At 39.0% G+C, this 17,884-nt stretch overlaps 1 protein-coding gene across 31 annotated transcripts; it reads left to right on the top strand.

Moving 5' to 3' along the window:
• Window positions 1-1,476: 1,476 nt before the first annotated feature.
• Window positions 1,477-17,657, top strand: SEC22A (SEC22 homolog A, vesicle trafficking protein). 31 transcript variants are annotated; one of them, XM_035536915.2, is made up of 11 exons: window positions 1,544-1,627; window positions 2,210-2,433; window positions 2,523-2,592; window positions 4,139-4,370; window positions 4,781-5,087; window positions 6,542-6,745; window positions 8,768-8,931; window positions 10,196-10,390; window positions 12,970-13,088; window positions 15,673-15,738; window positions 17,253-17,657. In XM_035536915.2, exons 6-11 carry the CDS (start codon window positions 6,564-6,566, stop codon window positions 17,451-17,453), a joined length of 927 nt encoding a protein of 308 aa, XP_035392808.1. In that variant the 5' UTR covers window positions 1,544-1,627; window positions 2,210-2,433; window positions 2,523-2,592; window positions 4,139-4,370; window positions 4,781-5,087; window positions 6,542-6,563; the 3' UTR covers window positions 17,454-17,657. The 31 variants fall into 31 exon arrangements, with proteins under 31 accessions (XP_050567530.1, XP_035392792.1, XP_035392809.1 ...); XM_035536910.2 differs by having other exon boundaries at window positions 1,594-1,627; window positions 2,210-2,437; XM_035536913.2 differs by having other exon boundaries at window positions 1,597-1,627; window positions 2,342-2,437.
• The last annotated feature ends 227 nt before the right edge of the window (window positions 17,658-17,884 follow it).

Here is a 17,884-nt window from a genome sequence, read left to right as displayed (position 1 = left end):
TGTAACTTCACTTCTGACTCTGCCACTGCCTCCCTCAGTGACCTTGTGAAATTTGTTGAACCTTCTGGGGCCAGGTTCACCTGAAAATAAAGAACATTACCTTTTTTTTCCCCTAGAATGTGTAAGTATTAACTAATAGATGTGTATATAATTTTTTAAGTTCTTTTTGTATAAATGTAAAATGCTTGTCATTTTGCCTTCAAAGCATTTACAAATGGTCAGGAGAATTTTAGGGTTGAAAGACAAACAGTTCACAAGAACTAGAAATATTAAAGTGACACACGTATGCACTTATCACAGACCTTTCGGCAGCCTCTAATTAAGCAATCACTACTTCTCAGCATTTGGTAGATGCTATCATACCCTGTTAAATTGTGTAGCAGCTTGTAATGCTCTGCACTCTGTTTGTACAGGATAAGGACTCTCTAGAAATTATTTAGATTAGTGTATTATCTTCCTAACATACACTGCAGTTGTGCCTCCTCAGTCAGGATTGAGATGTTCCTGTGCTGAGCTCTACAAAAGCCCAGCAGGGACACCGTTTCTTCCTGGTAGGCCAAGATACTAACTTCAAATAAGCTGCAACACAAGCAATGTATGGCAGGCTGCTCATGGAGCCATTTTACCACAGCACTGGGCACCGGGCTCACACCGCCTGCCTCAAGACCGAGGTGAGAGATGGTTTTACCACAGCACTGGCACCTGGGGTTGCTGTGGGTGTCCACTTACAAGTGACGCTGCCTAGAGAAGGCAGACTTGAATTTGGAGAGTGTTCGTGTGTTTTGGTGCTGCCCTGCTGGCCACCTTGCTCCGGAGTGAGGCTGAGCAGAACCAGAAAGCCCAGAGCGTGAGGCACGGTGCCTATACCTGGCACTATGCGGTGCTGCAGCCACTTGTACAGCTCAACCAGCAGTGGACGGGGAACTTAAAGGGTGTTAGCAAGGAAACAGGCTGCTTCCCCTGGAGATCTGAGTTGGCAGACTAAAACTGCATGATATGGCAGGGAAACAGTAACAATAAAGAGTAATGGAGAAAAATGTTCTTGTGTTGGTGAGGAAAGCTTTAAAATAGGAGTCTCACTTTAGGATTGGTAATGGGATTTTCCATTTTCGTATCGTCATTCAGAGTCATTTGACTGTTATTTGACTGGGAATGAGCAAAAGGAGCACTGGTGATACTTGTGTCGCTTCTCCCTGCCCCGCAGCCACGTCAGCCACTCCGTTGGGAGGGCGCACCTCACGAACCACACAGTGCCAAGCAGTGCCACGTCCCACAAGCCTTTATTAAACTGAGTGGAAACCACGGCTTTATTGCACGGTGACACACGAAGAGCACAACACAGCCCCAGGACGGTTCGGGCTGGACGGCACCTCGCAGACCCCACGCCCGCCCTGTGCAGGGCCAGCCCCGCCAGGCGGGGCCGCCCCAGGCCCCATCCACCCCGCGCAGGCCCGGGCCCGGCCCCGGCGCGTCGCCATGGCAACGCCCCCAGCCCCGCCCCGGGGAGCCGCGGCCGCGGAGCAATGGCGGGGCCGCGCGGGCGTCACGTGAGCGGCGCTCCCGCCGCCGGCGGACGTGGCCGGTACCCAGCGTGCAGCGCGGCAGCGGCCGCCGCCACGGCGCTCCGGTGAGGCTGCCCGCGGGGCCTGCCGCTGTTGCTAGGCAACGGGGCCTGCTCGGGGCCTGCGGGGCCTGGTGCGGCCTGGCCCGGCCCGGTACGGCCCGGTAAGGCCTGGCCCGGCTTCCCTGGCCCCTGCAGCCCTCCGCTGCCCGGCCAGGCTGGGTTGAGGTGGCGGGGGCCGGTCGCGGTGGGTGTCGTTAGGCGGGCTGGGTGCTAGGGGGGTGAAGGCTGCCGCCCGTGAGGTGCCTGGGGCTGCCCTGAGGGCCTGGAGGAAACGCGGGGACCGTGCCCGCTTGTGTGGTGCGGGGGGTAGGTGTCGCGGGAGGCGGCGTGCTGGCAAGAAGCGCCTCGGTTGTGGGGGTGCTGGGGGCTGTCAGGGCAGGAGGGGAGGCTTGTTGTGGCTCGAGGGCTGCTTGCAGTGTCTGTGGGGTATCTGTGGATCTGGGCTGGTTTTTAGATCAAATGGAGGTGATTGCCTTCTCCTGAGAAGTTACAAGGAGACCTCGGATAAGTGTAAGGTAATTATTATCAGATCACTAATTGGAAGATCAATTTATTAGCAGTACTGCTATATATACTCTTCCTAAGGCTTTTACAGATGCTGCCTCGGGACCAAGTGCCACCATGACACGCAGATAAACTAGATAATAATTGCATCTCTCTTTAAAAAAAAGTCATGGTAAGACAAGCTCTGTTTTCCATCATCCGTCTCATGGGAAGAAATGAAGCTGCAGCCACACGTGGCAGCTCCTGTTTGTGAGAGCAGTGGAGGCTGACGTGTGTTATATTGGACCGTTCTGGAACAGCACCAGGCAGGCCAGTCGGCTTCTTTCCTTCCTGCCTGGGGCCAGGCTCCTCCGTGTCTTTCTTTTTCTTGAGTTTTGCCAATTTCCATTTGCAGGAAGGGCCGTTGAGTGTTGGTGTGAGGGCAAATCAGTAGACTTGCCAGAAGCAGATGCACACAGGCAAAGGTAAGAACAGGACAAGCGCAGAGGGATGCTTCTGTACCAAACTCTCCCTGTCGGTTGCTGGGGCTCAGAATCTCCCCGTGCGAGGGGAAGTGGCTTAGTTTCAATAACCTGTGTAGTTGTGAACTTTTCCAGTTGCCTCTTGAATTTGCATAGCATTTTGGCATCAGCAGTGTTCTGCGGCGAGCAGTTCCTCTGGCTAACTGCATGGTTTGTGAAGAACCGTGTAGGTTACCTGTGAGCCTAGCACTGCTCGTTCGCTCAGTTCTTGCACAGAACATGGTAGCAAACCCAGTCCCTCTTCATTTCTCTGTACCTGTGATGGATTTGTAGGCCACTTGTGGTGGTGGGAGTGTAATCTTCAAGTGTTCAAAGGGTATAGGCTTTTTTTGAGGAAAAACTATGGAATTTGTAATGTTAGGGTGAGTTAATATCTGCAGTTTTGAATAGATGATTAAAAAAACATTTAAATTTAGTTCTAAAACCAGTCCCATATCTTTAAAGCTCTTTATTCAAGCTCTGTGTCAGTTTACCTGTTGATGCCTTGTGTGAAGTGCTGTTGTTCTGAGAACTGAGTAAAGTAGCTTTTTCTTTTTGAAGATTTGGTAAGCTTTTTTTCTATATGAACGCATTTTCAAGTGAGACTGAATGTTCTGTTACAGTGTACGTACTACATATCTGTGTACATACATGTGATCTTGAAACCAAAGTCGTATTTCTGTCATTAACTTCACTTCTTGGGTACCTTTCTGATTCTGCTTTAAGGAGGCTGAGAAAGAACTATATCTCTTCACAGGGTGGGTTTTTTTTAAATGACAGTAAGAGAAGCTGGTTATCCGTTAGTGTTAAGACAGACAGGATTTTTCCCTTGTGTGATTTCATAGTACATGAAGAGAACCGGTAGGTTTTAATGGTGGCCTGTCTTCTCTAGAAAAGTAATTTCTCTAAATGTGAGTTTGGAAGAAATTAAGTATTTATTTTCTATATTTATGCAAATATTTATGGGAAGGGGGTCTGAAGCGGTCCTTATTGTTCGCCTTGTTGCCCATGCGTATATCCCGTTGGTAGTGACATATTCCTCGTCCCTAACTGTAAAACAACTGATGTTAGACTGAACACTGAGAATCTGAATGCTGTGGAAATATAGGTATGGTTGTGTGGTGTTACCTTCCTGAAGTGTTTGGGTTTCTAATTGGGGTGGATTATAAATTTATTAAACTTAGTGTATGAGGTGAATGGTAGGATTCAGAGTCAAAAGGCTACGTTATTTAAGTTAGTAGCATACTGTGCAAATGGATACATGTTTGTTCCCATTGTAAGTGGCTGAAGTAATGGAGATTCCCTAGCTTCTCTTAAGGAATGTAGAAACACTTAAATATTTCTGTTATTCTATTTAATTTTTTTTCATCGCTTGAGTACATCCGAATAATCTCCTCGGGGTGTGTTCAGGCCTTTCCTGTAAGAATGACCTCACAAAAAGAGCTTAAGAATGTTGTTAGGCAGTAAATACATTCATTATTTTTTTTTCTGTTTGTTCTTATCTCATCAGATAGCTCAACATGAACTGTAATGATCGAGATCATTTAAGAAGTGACCAGAACAATATTTTTCCTTCTGAGAGCAGGCAACAGGATTCCGAGATTCTTCTGCAGTGCTGTCATACTCGCTACCTGTTCCTGAAATAGGACATGGAGTTATGTTCCTTTCTTCATGTTAGGTGCTAATGAAGTTAGTTGCTTCGTCAGAGGAAATGCAGATTCATGAAATTCCATTTTGTGCAAGTAAGTTAATGAGGGGAATTCTAAACTTTACTCTCACGTTCCTGTTCTTATGTTTATATTGATGTAGCTCCCAGAATTCCCTCCCAGAATTGGGCCCCAAGTGGTAGAAGTGGTTATTGTCTGAGAACTGCTGCTGTGGAGAGCTCCTCTGCAATTTTGTCATGCTCTGGAGCTGCTGCCGTGGTTGTACGGTTAGCGGTGTAATTAAGAAAATAGGTGCTGTGTGTGTTCCATGTGAATTGTCCTGCTGGGCGTGTGCGCGTGAACTTAAACACAGATAGGTAAAAGTTTATAGGACTGCAGGTTAAATTTCCAGAGTGCTTACCTCTAGGAAGTCCTGAAGGTGTTGTGTCTTCCGTTTGGCTGCTTTTTGTTGGTTATCCTGCTGATCAAAGCGTTTTGTACAACAGGGAATTCTCTAGGGATGCGGTGAAGGACAAGCATACCTTATAAAAGCCCCAAGGCACTCAGAAGACTACAGGCAATGGTGACTTGTGCCGCTGTTATGAATTTGGTGGAAGGCTGATATGCTGTGGAAGTAGAAACAGAAGGGTGTTCATTTGGAACTTACTCAGCGGACTTGTTGCATCTCAGAGCAGGTTGAAGTTTGCTGATGAAGCTGAGTTTCTTAAATCAGAAATTACAACATGGAATTAGTACGTGTGTCTTTCTGAGCTGTAAATGTACTTGAAAAAACTGACTATCGATTATTATTTAGTAAGTATCCCTATGTATAACCTTTGGGGGGTGGGAAATCAGAGAGGGGAGAGTTCGGGGGAAAAACAGCTATTTCCTTTCTTTTATGACGAGGCAGTGCTATTTGGGGAAAAGTTGGATTCCGAAGTTTCAGAATACAGTCCTTGAGTTGCTAGGGCTTGTAAAGCGCCGTTAATGTCGTGGTTTGAAAGGTGCTATAAACACGTCAGTATTGTGCGCTAAAGCATATTTCAGCTGTATTCATAAATCTGTTTTCTGTTTCATTTTATGACTATATGAAACTTCAGGAGCATCATCTGAGGGAGGCAAAAACTATTTTTTTCATAATTTCTGAAGTGATAGGTGTAGTAAGTGGTAGGAGTCAGTAGAGCAGTGATAGAAGTTGTGTAAGGAAGTGTTTGCTGTTGGCTTCATATAGATTCTAGCAGTTCGCCCACTTGTCAGAGTAATCAGCCTCTTAAAATAATCTACATAGAGCTCGTCTTGCTAAACTTTTGGGTGTTTTGTTTTAACATAAGATTTGAAGAACTTGAAAGTTTTAAACGTGTCTTCTGTCTTGAAAGACTGTCTACAGGCTAGGTGTTTATGCTGTTAAATGCTTGCTAGAATTTTTCGCCTTTTGTGTGGGAAATGTTTAAATACACTTTTTTTTTTTTCTTTAGGAGGCTAGATTTCACAAAGTTTTATTTGTTATGCTTTGAAAATGATAAATACTGGAAAAGCACATAGGCTTTGCAAGTGCCGTTTCAACCTGCCCAGTATTTGTGTAATACTGATAGACACATTTTGCAGATTTAAAGAGGGAGAACCAGATAAAAATGAAACATCTCATGTTTAAGAAATTCTGTTGTAATTTAGGAGAGCTGGATTACATTTCTTGCTGTCTGGATTCCGTGATTTCTTATTTGATAGTATAAAAGTTGCCGAGGTCTCTGTTTGTCAAAATACTTAAGCAGTAATACAGTTTCACTGAAAGAACATCAACACTGTTACTTGATCAGGAGCTGTATAAATTTTCCATTTGGTATTTCTTTGTAGTAAATGTTTTTCCTCTCCAGCTATTGTTCTTGTTTGTTTGCATGTAATTGCTGTCTCGTTTAAAAACAAAAAAAAAATTAAAAAAAAGACGTCATGAAGAATGTAAGTACAGTAGTGCTAAGGCTAAATAATAGTGTATCACCCAGGATTTATGGTAATTCAGATTAAAAAATACATATTTGAAAATGTGACACTAGATTTGCTGCTACTTTGTGTTTCGCATAGACTAATGGATCCTATTTTGTTAGGGCTTTAATCTGAGTTAAGTTTGAAAATTGTCCATGTGTCCCATTTTAGGCTCCAGCCAGTATACAGTTGGCACAGGTTGGTTAATCACAGTTAACTCCTTTGTTTTTAGTTTTACTTCAATTCTGATTCAACTATATTTCTAAGTTTATTTTATTTATTTTGTTTAGGTTGTCATTAACTCTGTTGGCAATGTCTATGATTTTATCTGCCTCTGTGGTCCGTGTGAGGGATGGACTCCCACTGTCTGCATCTACTGATTACGATCAAAGCACAGGAGTGCAAGAATGTAGAAAGTATTTTAAAATGCTCTCAAAGAAACTTTCTCAGCTTCCTGATAGATGTACTTTGAAAACTGGGCACTATAATATAAAGTAAGACTTCTCTTTTATGTATTTGTAATATCCGTGTTTATATCTGTCTGTAGTTTAAAGTTAACAGTTGTACGATAGAAATGATTAATCGAAGAAAGAGTAATTCTTGGCAGTAGTTGTGTATCAGAAGTTAAAAATTGAGAATTTGTAGAGAGATTGAAGCCTAGCCATACTTCAGTGAAAATTCTAGTTTGAAATAGACAACGTTTTTATAAATACTGAAGTTGTTGACCTACTAGAAGCATTTTTATTAATTTCAAAGTTGTTTTTCACATGCAAATCGTCAGACTTCCTATTCTTCATGCTAGTTCAACTAGTATTTGTTTTCTCTTTTTAGTCTACACAAATTTAAAAATTACCCAAATACACTTATAACCCAGTATTTTTGAAACCTCATGTGTATGTTGTTATGGAATTAGGCCCTACAGAGCTTCTGTTGTAACTTCAGGATTTCTGTTGATTTCGGAGAAAACATAACCTAAAAAAGAAGCGTAACATGATAATTATTTCATACTGTGCTCTCAGTAGAGGCAACGAGTTGTGCATCTTCCTTTTTGTGTCTTCCTACCTTTTCATGCCTTGGTTGTGTCAACAGTTTTTTTTATCCTGACTGGCAGCATGTGGAGTCTGAATCTAAATCAAATACGTTGATGTGAGTTTGGTTAAAAACATGCTGTGATTTTCTATTCTCAGCCAAACTATTCATCTTGTTCTCCCACCTTTCCGTGGTCCCGGAAGGTTTTCTCCTCAGCCTTCTCCATCTCCCATGTGAGATGCAAGTGTCTGTCATATCCCATATGTATGTGTGAGTGTCCTCCATTGCTCAGGGTCAGGGCCAGCACGGACTAAACCTTGCCAGTCAATGTTTCTTTGATTCCTTGTGTCAGTGCAAGAGCATTCTTGGAAAAGCAGTTTCAAAGTATGCTGACGGATCAGTTGCAAGAAATTGTGCGTCCCTTTGTTTTAGTAGACTTTTTAATTTGATTTTCATGCTTGAAATTAATGTTTTCTGTATTCTTGCCTGCTAGTCTTTCAGTGCTCATTACAAGAAATCATGGTCAATAGCCGTGTGTTTTACCTGGTTGTTGAATAGTAACTTCTAGTTATTTCCATTTGTTGTTTTGATGTTTTAAGATGAGTTGAGGTTTCCAAGGCTGAACGCTTGATTTATTTTAAAAATAAGTTCCCAACTATCATCCGCATTTTCTTGTTTAAACATCATGTCATATGATCATTCTGTAAACAAGAGTAAAGACATTACAAACTGTGTACGTAGTATCAGTACTGCTCTGAATTTATGTTATACTTCCACATTGCAGGTACGAACACAGCACAAATGTAGGTTCTCTTTGTATAAGAAAGGAACAAAAAGTAAATATTTCCTGTAATACATTAATGTGTTGCATCATTCCTTTAATTATCTGTAAAATGCGGAACTGTTATTGAAGAAAGTCAATAGTTAATCTTTTTAAGCCTCACCTGTTGTTGGCTTGTAAACTGATTGGATTAAAAAAAAGCTTTGGAGAATGAGATATAAGGCTTAATCAAGAGGTGTTTATGACTTACCTTTAAGTATTTTTAATAGTGTAAGTTTTATATGTCAAGATCTTGAAGAAATTTGAATATGCGTCATGAAAAAGTGAAGTCTAATGAATTGCCTAAACACAGTAGGGTTATGTGTATTAAATTCTGATTTTGTATTTGCCATCTCTGGTCATCCTTGCTCTCTCTGGAGAATCAGTTGTTTGTTACTTTTTGGATCAGTTTTGTGTTGTCCTAACGTATTTTAACAAGAACCACCTGCCCCTCCCTGCTCTCTGAAGATAAGCTTTTGCTTTTTGACTAAAACTAAATTAATCTTCTGCTAGAATACCATTTGACTTTTCAGTTAATTGTTAATTCTTTGCTACCCCACAACAGTTTTTTGCTTTTCTGATTACAGAATACGAGATCAGACTAGTGAAGGTATGCGTTACCCAGATTTAGATTTGAAATTTTGATTATTTTTTTTCTCAATTACAGTTTTATCAGTTCTCTGGGAGTAAGTTACATGATGTTGTGCACTGAAAATTATCCCAGTGTCCTGGCTTTCTGCTTCCTGGATGAGCTTCAGAAAGAGTTCATCACTACCTACAACATGATGAAGACAAATACTGCTGTCAGACCGTACTGTTTTATAGAGTTTGGTAAAGACCTGATTTCCTTTCATGTCTGTTCTCATACTAAGATAAATGAATATTTAAATAGATGTGCAACTTAACGTACACAAAACAAAACTGTGCGAGGCAGTTTATAGCTGTACTTCAGGTGGATTTAGAATCTTAATTAACTCCCATTAGGGTCAATAAAAATATACTTCTTTGGACATTGAATTAGGCTACTAGAGTTTTATCCGAACTTGTTTATAGTCTTTCTGTTTATTCAGGTAGGTTTTTGTTTAAGCCTTGTGTGACCAAATCTGGAGTTTGGCTTCACCTAGTTATTAATACATGGAACAGTTTGACTTCATACCTGTTGAAATACGTAACCTGTAAAGACATTGAGCTTCATTAGTTTCTGAAGTAAAAGACTGCAATTTCATGTTGCCTCTTAGGTGTGCTGCAGTTTTTGTTCAGTACATGAAAGGGAGAGATTTTTATTTGTCTTAGGATATACTGAGGCATTTAGTCCTCTGTTATGCAAGCTCCAAATACAGCTAATCTCATGTATACCAGATAACAGCTGTTATGGATTCTATTAATATCTGTTGCTTTAATACTACACAGTTATTTTAAGTATTCTTATAAAATGCATTAGACTAAAACAAACTGCAGTTGTAGAGGAAATTATAATATATATAAAACTAATATAAAGGAAATAACTCTGTTTAGTTAGTTCCTGTAATTCAGTCAGTCCATTATTAACAATTTTTGTATGACATTGTCTTCCTTATAAATATTTCTTTCAATCCTTTTTGTATGCCTTTGTTTTACTAGCTGTTAATATAGAATATAGGTCTACTGCAGTCTTTATATTTGTATAGTATGATATTATATTTTCTCAGCCTGAATATTTTGCAGTCACATTTCATGCCAAAGTAAGTTTATACTTGAATGCAGTTGATTTTTTCATAAGGATATTTACTAACCTATCAGAAAAGCCAGAATAAGTGCAGTAAATCCATTGTATTAGCAGTTCATTCAGTCTCATGCAGTGAAAGGTTATTAGTTTATTCACAGTTATTAAGTAATTAGATTTCTAGAGCTTGATTTTTTGACTGTAGAATAAAGTAGCACATGATATATTAGTCACAAAACAGAAATGGTATTAGAATGTTCCAAGATAAATGTAATCGTTTCAAACAGTGTATTTAAATTTGTGAAGTATGTAGTACATAAAGCTGCATGGTTTAAGATTACTTAATTAACCCACGTCCATAGAGTTATAACTTTTATTTTAAATTTTACACAGATAATTTCATTCAGAGGACCAAACAGAGATACAACAACACGCGTTCTTTGTCAACAAAGATGAATCTTGCTGACATGCAGACAGAAATCAAACTGAGGCCACCTTATCAAATTTCCCTGTCAGAACTTGGCTCAGCTAATGGGTTTGCACATCTATCTGCAGCAGAGTATAAGGGGACTGGTAAAATATCTGCAGGTAGGTTTCAGACTTTCATATTTGTATCCTTAAATGTCACAGATGCAGAGTGCTAGAATTAATCTTTCTTTTGACATTATTTCTTTAAAAAAAAAAGTTTTTCATTTTGGTGTTCTTAAAGCATAAAAAGGGCCTATTCAATGGACAGGTTATTGAAGGGAAAAATAACCACATGAAAATAGGCAAAACAAGATGAGCACTTAACATAATCCTCTTTTTTTTTTTTTTTGATCTCTTAATATTTATCAAAATTTTGATTGTTTCTGCCCGGTGAGATCCAGTGACAAAAGCTAAGAGCGTAGTGCGATGAGTTAGAGCAGCTGGAGAGAGGGGCATTGCTTTAGGAAGCATCTGTGAAGGTGAAGTTCCAAAGAGCTGTGGTGTCTGAAGGAACTATTCTCTAAAATAAGTGCTTTGTGTATGAGGTCAGTGATAGCAATTTCATGTAAACTTTTGACATTCATTTCAGTGGTCTTGAATTTTTTTTTTTAAACTTTAATTTACCACATGTCGGAGGTGCATGTGGCATTGTGTGGTTTTTAACTGGGGTAAAACTTTAGTAGGGTTTAAGGTTTGTGGTATTAAGTGAATGCTCTGAATCAGTTTGAGGCCCACATTTACATGTTTCCCAGCATGCCAGAAAACTTGAAACTTCCCAAATCCTTGCTTATCCTGGGCAGGCACATACCAATGCCACTCACTTCACAGTGGAAATTGCAATTGTAAAGCTAAACATTTGCTAAAGTCTTTCATATAAGAAATCAGCTTAATTTTGTGCAGGTATATATTTTTAATAGGATCTCTTTACTGCGGTATCGTCCTAATTACATCGCTTATTCCTAAGGATTCCTTTAGAAGACTGAAAACTAAAAATGAGAAACAAAATTGCTAGGGTGCCCTATCTGTACTGCCAGGGCCTTGATCCTGAGAATTCTAGGTGCTATTAAACAGTGTAGAAATAACTTAAATTTCAATATTTACTATTTAAGAGTACTAGAGATTCTGGAAAATTAGGAAAAGAAAAGTGTGAAGATATTTATATTGTTTACAGGAGTAGAATCTTCTAAGCGGTACCGTACGTACCTTTAATCATCTATTGCATGCTGTTTTGAAAGGTTTGTTCCTTCCCATGCATCTCTCTGTTCAGTTATCCACTCCCTTCCTTGAATTGCTGTAGAAACTCACCATCCATGGGCTGTGCATTATGAGAGGTTTGCACTTTCCTCCTTCTTCAGATCTTCAGATTTTAGATGCTGTTGAATAATAGTGTCTTGAATGTGACTGTCTTTTTAGCAAGTCCGCTAATACTTGTGTAATTCTTCACTGTCATTGCTTCTTTCCATCCTTGAAAAGAACTCTCTCTGGATATTACTACCCACTCTGTTGGCTAGACTTGAAAGTTTCTCCTTTGCTGAGTGGTATGCACATACCATATATAACTGTAACGGAGTGATTGTTCCTAGTAATGTTCCCCTAAGTTCATTATTAAATACAGCACAAATGAGCTAACTGAACTCATTTTGTTTTATTTCTAAGTTACTGCACACTGGTAATCGGACAGCCCTGCCTGCGTATCAGTGTGAAATAGCTTTTGTCATTTTTTTTTTGTTTGTTTAGTTTCTGTAACTTCATAAACTGGAAGGCCTTTTTCCTGGATCTGTTCAGTGCATACAGCCAGGATTGACACCCCCCTCTCTATTAATGTTACAGTTCATTAACGTCATTGTTCATATCTTTATACTTCGTTGATTTGAAGAGTGATTTAAGTATGGTTCAGTAGTCCTGTTGTTTTCCCAGTGTTGCTTGGACTGTTTAGAGTTTTGCATTGTTTTTTCATATTTTCTCTCTGTTATTAATTATGGAAAGGGACAGTAATGAGCAACATAAGCAACTGTTATGTTCTTGTGACCCTAGATAAGCCTGAAGGAGTTCTGTACAAAGAAAGTATGTTTTTAATTTTAACATATTTTGTGAGAGACTTCTAAGCAGCATCTGGAAGGTCTGTACAAGGATCTAAGATTGGTATTAGCTGTAGTTTCAGAGCAGTCTTCTTTGGTAGTACTCATTGGCTGTATTTTTTTTTTAAAGTTAGGGGAATGTAATAGGCTTTACCTCATAGTGTTCCATTCAGTGAGCAATCTAAATAAGTCTTGATAATTCTTCTAATGCATTAGTGTTAAGAAAAATGGAGGTTGTGAGAGGAGCTCTTAAGTATGTGACTTATTACCTGGCTACTAATTGTGGACAAATTTCACCAGCAAGTGCATCATTTGCCATTGATTTCCTGGTGCTTTTAAGCAGCTTTCAGGACCCTACTGAATAAATTGGATGTATTGAGTTAGATTAAATGTAATAAGACAGTTATGCATTGAAGAAAAACATGCTTTAATTCCTTTCCAAACTTGGTGTTGATATATTTAAAATGTTTCTTCTTTAAGAAACAAAATTTTGTTTCAGGGTTTGCTTCAGTTACCTCTTGAAATAGAAGACACTGGAAAAAATGAGATTTGATATTTTTCTGTATTTCTAAAGATATTGCTTTGACTTCTGATATCTTTTTTTGATCTTTCGATTTGCAGCTCCTCATCAGCGTCTGGAACCTGTCACTCTGCCAGGGATCGTCTCATTTGTACTTAGTCTGTTATGTGGGGCTTTGAACTTAATTCGTGGCTTTCATGCCATAGAAAGTCTCCTGCAGGTATTGTATCATGTTTATGAATTTAGGAGTTCTGCATCATCATAGTTACACTGTTATCTTAGAAGTGCTTGCTATATGAGCTGAGTCTTGCCAGTTTTATTTTCACAAATACTGTCTGTGAGGTCAGACCTTTGTTAGTGAAACTCTTCCTGCGTATAATCTAGGTATCCTTCTTGAGACTGATGCATCATTCGTTAAGGCTGCAAGTTGCAAAAGCAGTGGAAGGTGGGTGTCCGACTCCCTCCCTAGGTACCTTGGCAGCAGTGATTATGTGAACATCTTGCTCTTTTCTCTAAAGTTATGCCAGGATATGAAACAATTTTAATAGATATTATTTAAAAACAGTTCTGAGAAATGATGGGAACTGTTGAAAATCTGGCCACATGTTTGTTAAGGTCTGTGAAGAAGGGATCTTTAAAGAGATTTAGGAAAATCCTTTTTTAGAAATACTTTTTTTCTGCTTATTTGTTCTTAGTAAACCTTCTTAGACAGAGTGCTTATTTCACTCTGTTCTGAAAGGATCAACGTGAGAGAAACTGTTGGGTGATTTCTTGTTTCCAAACAACACAAAACAAAAAAACAAAAGTACCACCCCTAACCTTCAAACATTTATTTACTTACCTGAACTCTGCTTTTACCCTCCTTATGGACCTTCAGTTTCTTTCTATGCACAGAATGCTTGTGTATGTTACTATGAAAAAGATTTACTTAACGTTAAACAGGTTTATACTGTTGTGCTGATGGCTGTAGAAACTAAAAATTCCATGGAGGTTTTCAGAAAGAGAAGGGATATCTTCCTCCTTCGTCAACAAGTATTTTTGTATAAAACAAAGACGAGGACTGCAATGGGTTTGCTAGCTAATGGAATTTGCATGGAAGAAGGGTAAAGAAGATGACCTTTATTCCAGTAGTTTACATAGGTACGGAAATGTGTAAAGATTTAATAAAAATTATTCTTTGATGTCTCAGCATCTCCTGAAGACTAATGAATAGTAGAGCAAGGTTAATGAAAGCGTTCAATGTGGAGGCTTCTGTTTTTTCAAAAAAAAAAACAACAAAAAAAAACGAAAGAAATAGTGAACATATCTTTACATTATTCCTAGTTACGATTTTCTGTTACGCACGTTTTTCTCAGTTTATAAATAGGATAGAATTTAAAGTACCCTCTTGTAGGAATAATACTGAACAGAATTCTGTGACTTTCTTTAATGGTTCTATAACTTGGTTTTTGTTCTTAAAAAAAAAGAAAATCAGCTGCAGAAGGGTATGCAGATGTTAGATTAATGTGTTTGACTGATGATAGGGCAGTCAATTCATTTTATGCTGTATGCTGTTGCATCTGGAGGTAATAGATGGCAGTACAGATGGAAGAGTTTTTTTTCCTTCTTTCTGACAAATGATGCACACCAAAAATCCATAAAGCTTACTTTATATCTTATGGGTTTTTCTAAAATAGAAATAATCCAAAATATGATTAATTAAACTTCTTCTGAAAAGTCATTCAAAAACTTCTCTCCTGAATTACTGTTCCCTTTATAATCAGTATTTTACTTAGGTGTTAGAAAAACTCTGTTATGATGGTGTAGCTATACTGCAGCAAGTATTATCTCTGCCTCACTGCCATTGCACGTGTGTGTGGCTTAGGAATGTACTGCATTGTGCCGGTAAGTTTTAGGTGCAGACGTACCGACTTTTCTCTAGTCAGCATTGTAAGCGGAAATGCTTCACACTGAACACGCTGAGCAGAAACAAGTTGTAGCTCCGAATGGATTGCCTTCTTCCCAAAGTGAAATCTGCTGGCAAGGGGGGACATTGGCATGAGTACCGTACCCATTGTTGGCCTGGGAAAGTTTTTGACCGTTGCATGTATTTGTTTGAAATGCAGTTAGAATATCACCGAGTGTGTAGGTTTATTCTGCTTAGATATAAAGGAACTGAAAAGCAACCTGTTTGAGTAAGTTGGAAGTAATGTTTTTTTTTGTTTTGTTTTTTGTTTTAAAACACAATGGAAAGTTCTATCACTTCAAGCAACTTTTTCCATATTTTCCTTCAAGAAAACTGAATTTTCTAATAATCTGATATAAATTTATGTTTTGTTTGCTCTCATTTCCACTGAGGCAAAGGTGCCTGCATTATTTTCTGTGTAGAATTTTACCACACCCTAGTGGCCAGTTTGTTTCCCTTTTGCTTTGTTTCCATTTTGTGAAGCTGCAGGAAGGCACAGTTCTACAAAGTTGATATCAAAGGCAGTTAATTTTCAGAGTCATCTGCAGAAGGTAGGTCTCCAGTGTTAGAGCTAGGATTCTTCTAAGGCTTCTGAAAATCTCAGTGTTAGTTATCTGCTGTGAATAAACATTTTCATGATTTCAGATCAGGTTCCAGATCACAGTGGTTTATTAGAGATAAATAAGCAATGATGAGTGCTAATTTCTTTGGATTAGCCTATTATAGGGATTCTTATAAACCTCTCTGTAAGACTATTTTAACATGTAATAATGAATAACTTTCATGCTGTATGTGTTTGGTATATGTTCAATGAAACATTGGAAAACATCTGTGATTGCTTTTTGTTTTACTTTCACAGAATGAAGGTGAAGATTTCAGCTATGTTATTGCATTTTTTCTTGGAACAGCGGCTTGTTTGTACCAGGTGCATTCTTGTGCTTGCATAATTCACTCGTTTAGAAACATCACTCAGTCATGCATAAATGTCATCGTTCTTTCGTAAATGTCACAGATACTTGAATAGAGTGGTTATCAAAATAATTTCTGCTCTATTTTAATGCATTGATCATAAAATATCATACTGTAGACTCATACGATACACTTGCTGTTGCTGACATTTTTTTTCAGTTAGTTGATTGAGTGATACAGTGTAGTTTGTCTGCAGAACTCTCAAGCAATGGAGATTATATTGTTTCCTTAAAGCAGTAGTTTCCTAGTTTAAGTGGATCTAACCGTCTGACCAAATGCTTTACTGCTCCTTTTATTTGGAAGGGTTTGAAGCAAATACAGTAATACCTAGTCACTACAAGCAGTAATTCTCCTCTACTTCATACGTTATCGTGCATCTCTTTCATTTTCAAATCTTTCAGCCACTTTCCACTATCTCCTTCTCCTATCTTATATTTTGTGCTTACATTTCATGTCTGCAGGTTTTCCATAAAGTAACCCCAATAAATTGTATCGTTTGGCTGAAAGTGTTCAATGCCTTGGCAGTTTTTGAGGAACATAAAATATTAAAATAAGTTAAGTAGAATTTCTTGAACACTAATAAAAGATAGCAAATGCTTAAGAAGAACACTTACATAGTCTGATGATGAATGCTGTTAAAAATTTGTGTGAGAACAGTTATATACTCTCTGGGAGCAGATTTGGATTACAAAGTAAGCCCAAGTGATGTTATCTACCTGGAAGCACAGTAAGAGCTTTCTTTGGCAGATGGAAATTGCTAGAAAGTACAGGACAGCTCTGTCCTTTTAGAGATGAAAAGAAAACTGAGGCAAGAGACTTGAGCAGATTTCCTCTTGCAGTAGTAAGAAGGTAAAGGGTAGGAAACTGGGGGCAGTCCTCATGTTCCGTATTACACCACAGTGTGCAGAAACGGACGCTTTAAACACAGTAGAGTTAAGCAGAGTTGTTATGCATTTCTCTCAAAACGTGATCCATTTTGTACCACCCGAGGAAGGGCAGTGGATGTGTGTGGACTTGTCTGCATCCACCAGTTAATCCTCTGATTAACTCTGGCAGGATGCTGGGTTTGCAGCTGGAGGATTGCCTTGTGCTGAGTATTCCCCATTGCAGGGCCCTGGTGTTTTCCCTGTTCTCCCCGCTCCTTCATCTGAAGAGGACTTAACACTGGCTCTTGCTTCTTCTTCTGTTGCTCAGGTGGATCAAAGAGTGTATTTTTGACCAGCGTTTGCCAGGAACATCCACTTCCCTTTATCATGGGTCACTCGTTATTGCAGCTTTTAATCAATTATTATGAGAGAATTGTTGTTGATGTCAGGTACTTTCACCCTTCCATAACTGCTAAATTGACACTGTTCTTACAAGTTTAATTTAGCGTTTTACTTTGTTTTTAATTTCTTAATGACCAGAGACATTTTGGTGGTGGAAGTTGTTTTCCATGCAGTAATATGGTTTCTTCTTTCCTCCTGACAGTGTTACCTGTTTGTGTATTACACGGGCTGGAGGAATGCCAAATCTTTCCTGACTTTTGGGCTAATTTGCCTGTGTAACATGTACCTGTATGAACTGCGCAACCTGTGGCAGCTCTTCTTTCATGTGACTGTGGGAGCATTTTCTACGTTACAAATTCGACTGCGACAACCACAGGGAAAGTCCCCTGATTACAATGTCTGACAAGTCCTGGAACACTTAGAGGCAGTCTTGTTCCAACAGATACTCTCAGGAATGTAAAGCTGTTCTCCAAAAGAAGAAGCTGTCTGGATGGCGCTTTTTGGTTTTGTTCCTTTTTCTTTTTTCTTTTTTTTTTTTTTTTTAATAAAGCAATGTAAGATGCCTGTGGACATTTTTCACTTGATGGTTAAACTTTTTTTTTTTTTTTTTTTTTTTAAAGAACAACCAAGGACACAAAAGCATACAGAACTGGAGGATAAAAAGGGTCATATCATGCAGTGAAATATATGTTGCAGGGAGACTGAGATTGGGGAATTTCACTGGTGGCACGAAAACGCTTCACTCAAAAGTATGGCCATGGAAGGAATGTATAGAGTATGTGTCCTGCATATCATGTAAGCTCTTCAGTTCCAAAATGAGTTTTGCCTTTGTGA

The sequence above is a fragment of the Cygnus atratus genome, chromosome 6 (genome assembly GCF_013377495.2).
Source record: "Cygnus atratus isolate AKBS03 ecotype Queensland, Australia chromosome 6, CAtr_DNAZoo_HiC_assembly, whole genome shotgun sequence".
NCBI lineage: Eukaryota > Metazoa > Chordata > Aves > Anseriformes > Anatidae > Cygnus > Cygnus atratus.
Note: the sequence above shows the minus strand (reverse complement) of the source record. Positions and strands in the feature narration are given on the sequence as shown.

Bases quoted from the DNA above. Each gene is read 5' to 3' on its own strand.
- SEC22A (XM_035536899.2), top strand. From the start codon at position 6,564: ATGTCTATGATTTTATCTGCCTCTGTGGTCCGTGTGAGGGATGGACTC. The intron at 8,932-10,195 runs GTAAAGACCTGA...AATTTTACACAG, and splicing joins GTACTGTTTTATAGAGTTTG to ATAATTTCATTCAGAGGACC. The intron at 13,089-15,672 runs GTATTGTATCAT...TTACTTTCACAG, and splicing joins CCATAGAAAGTCTCCTGCAG to AATGAAGGTGAAGATTTCAG.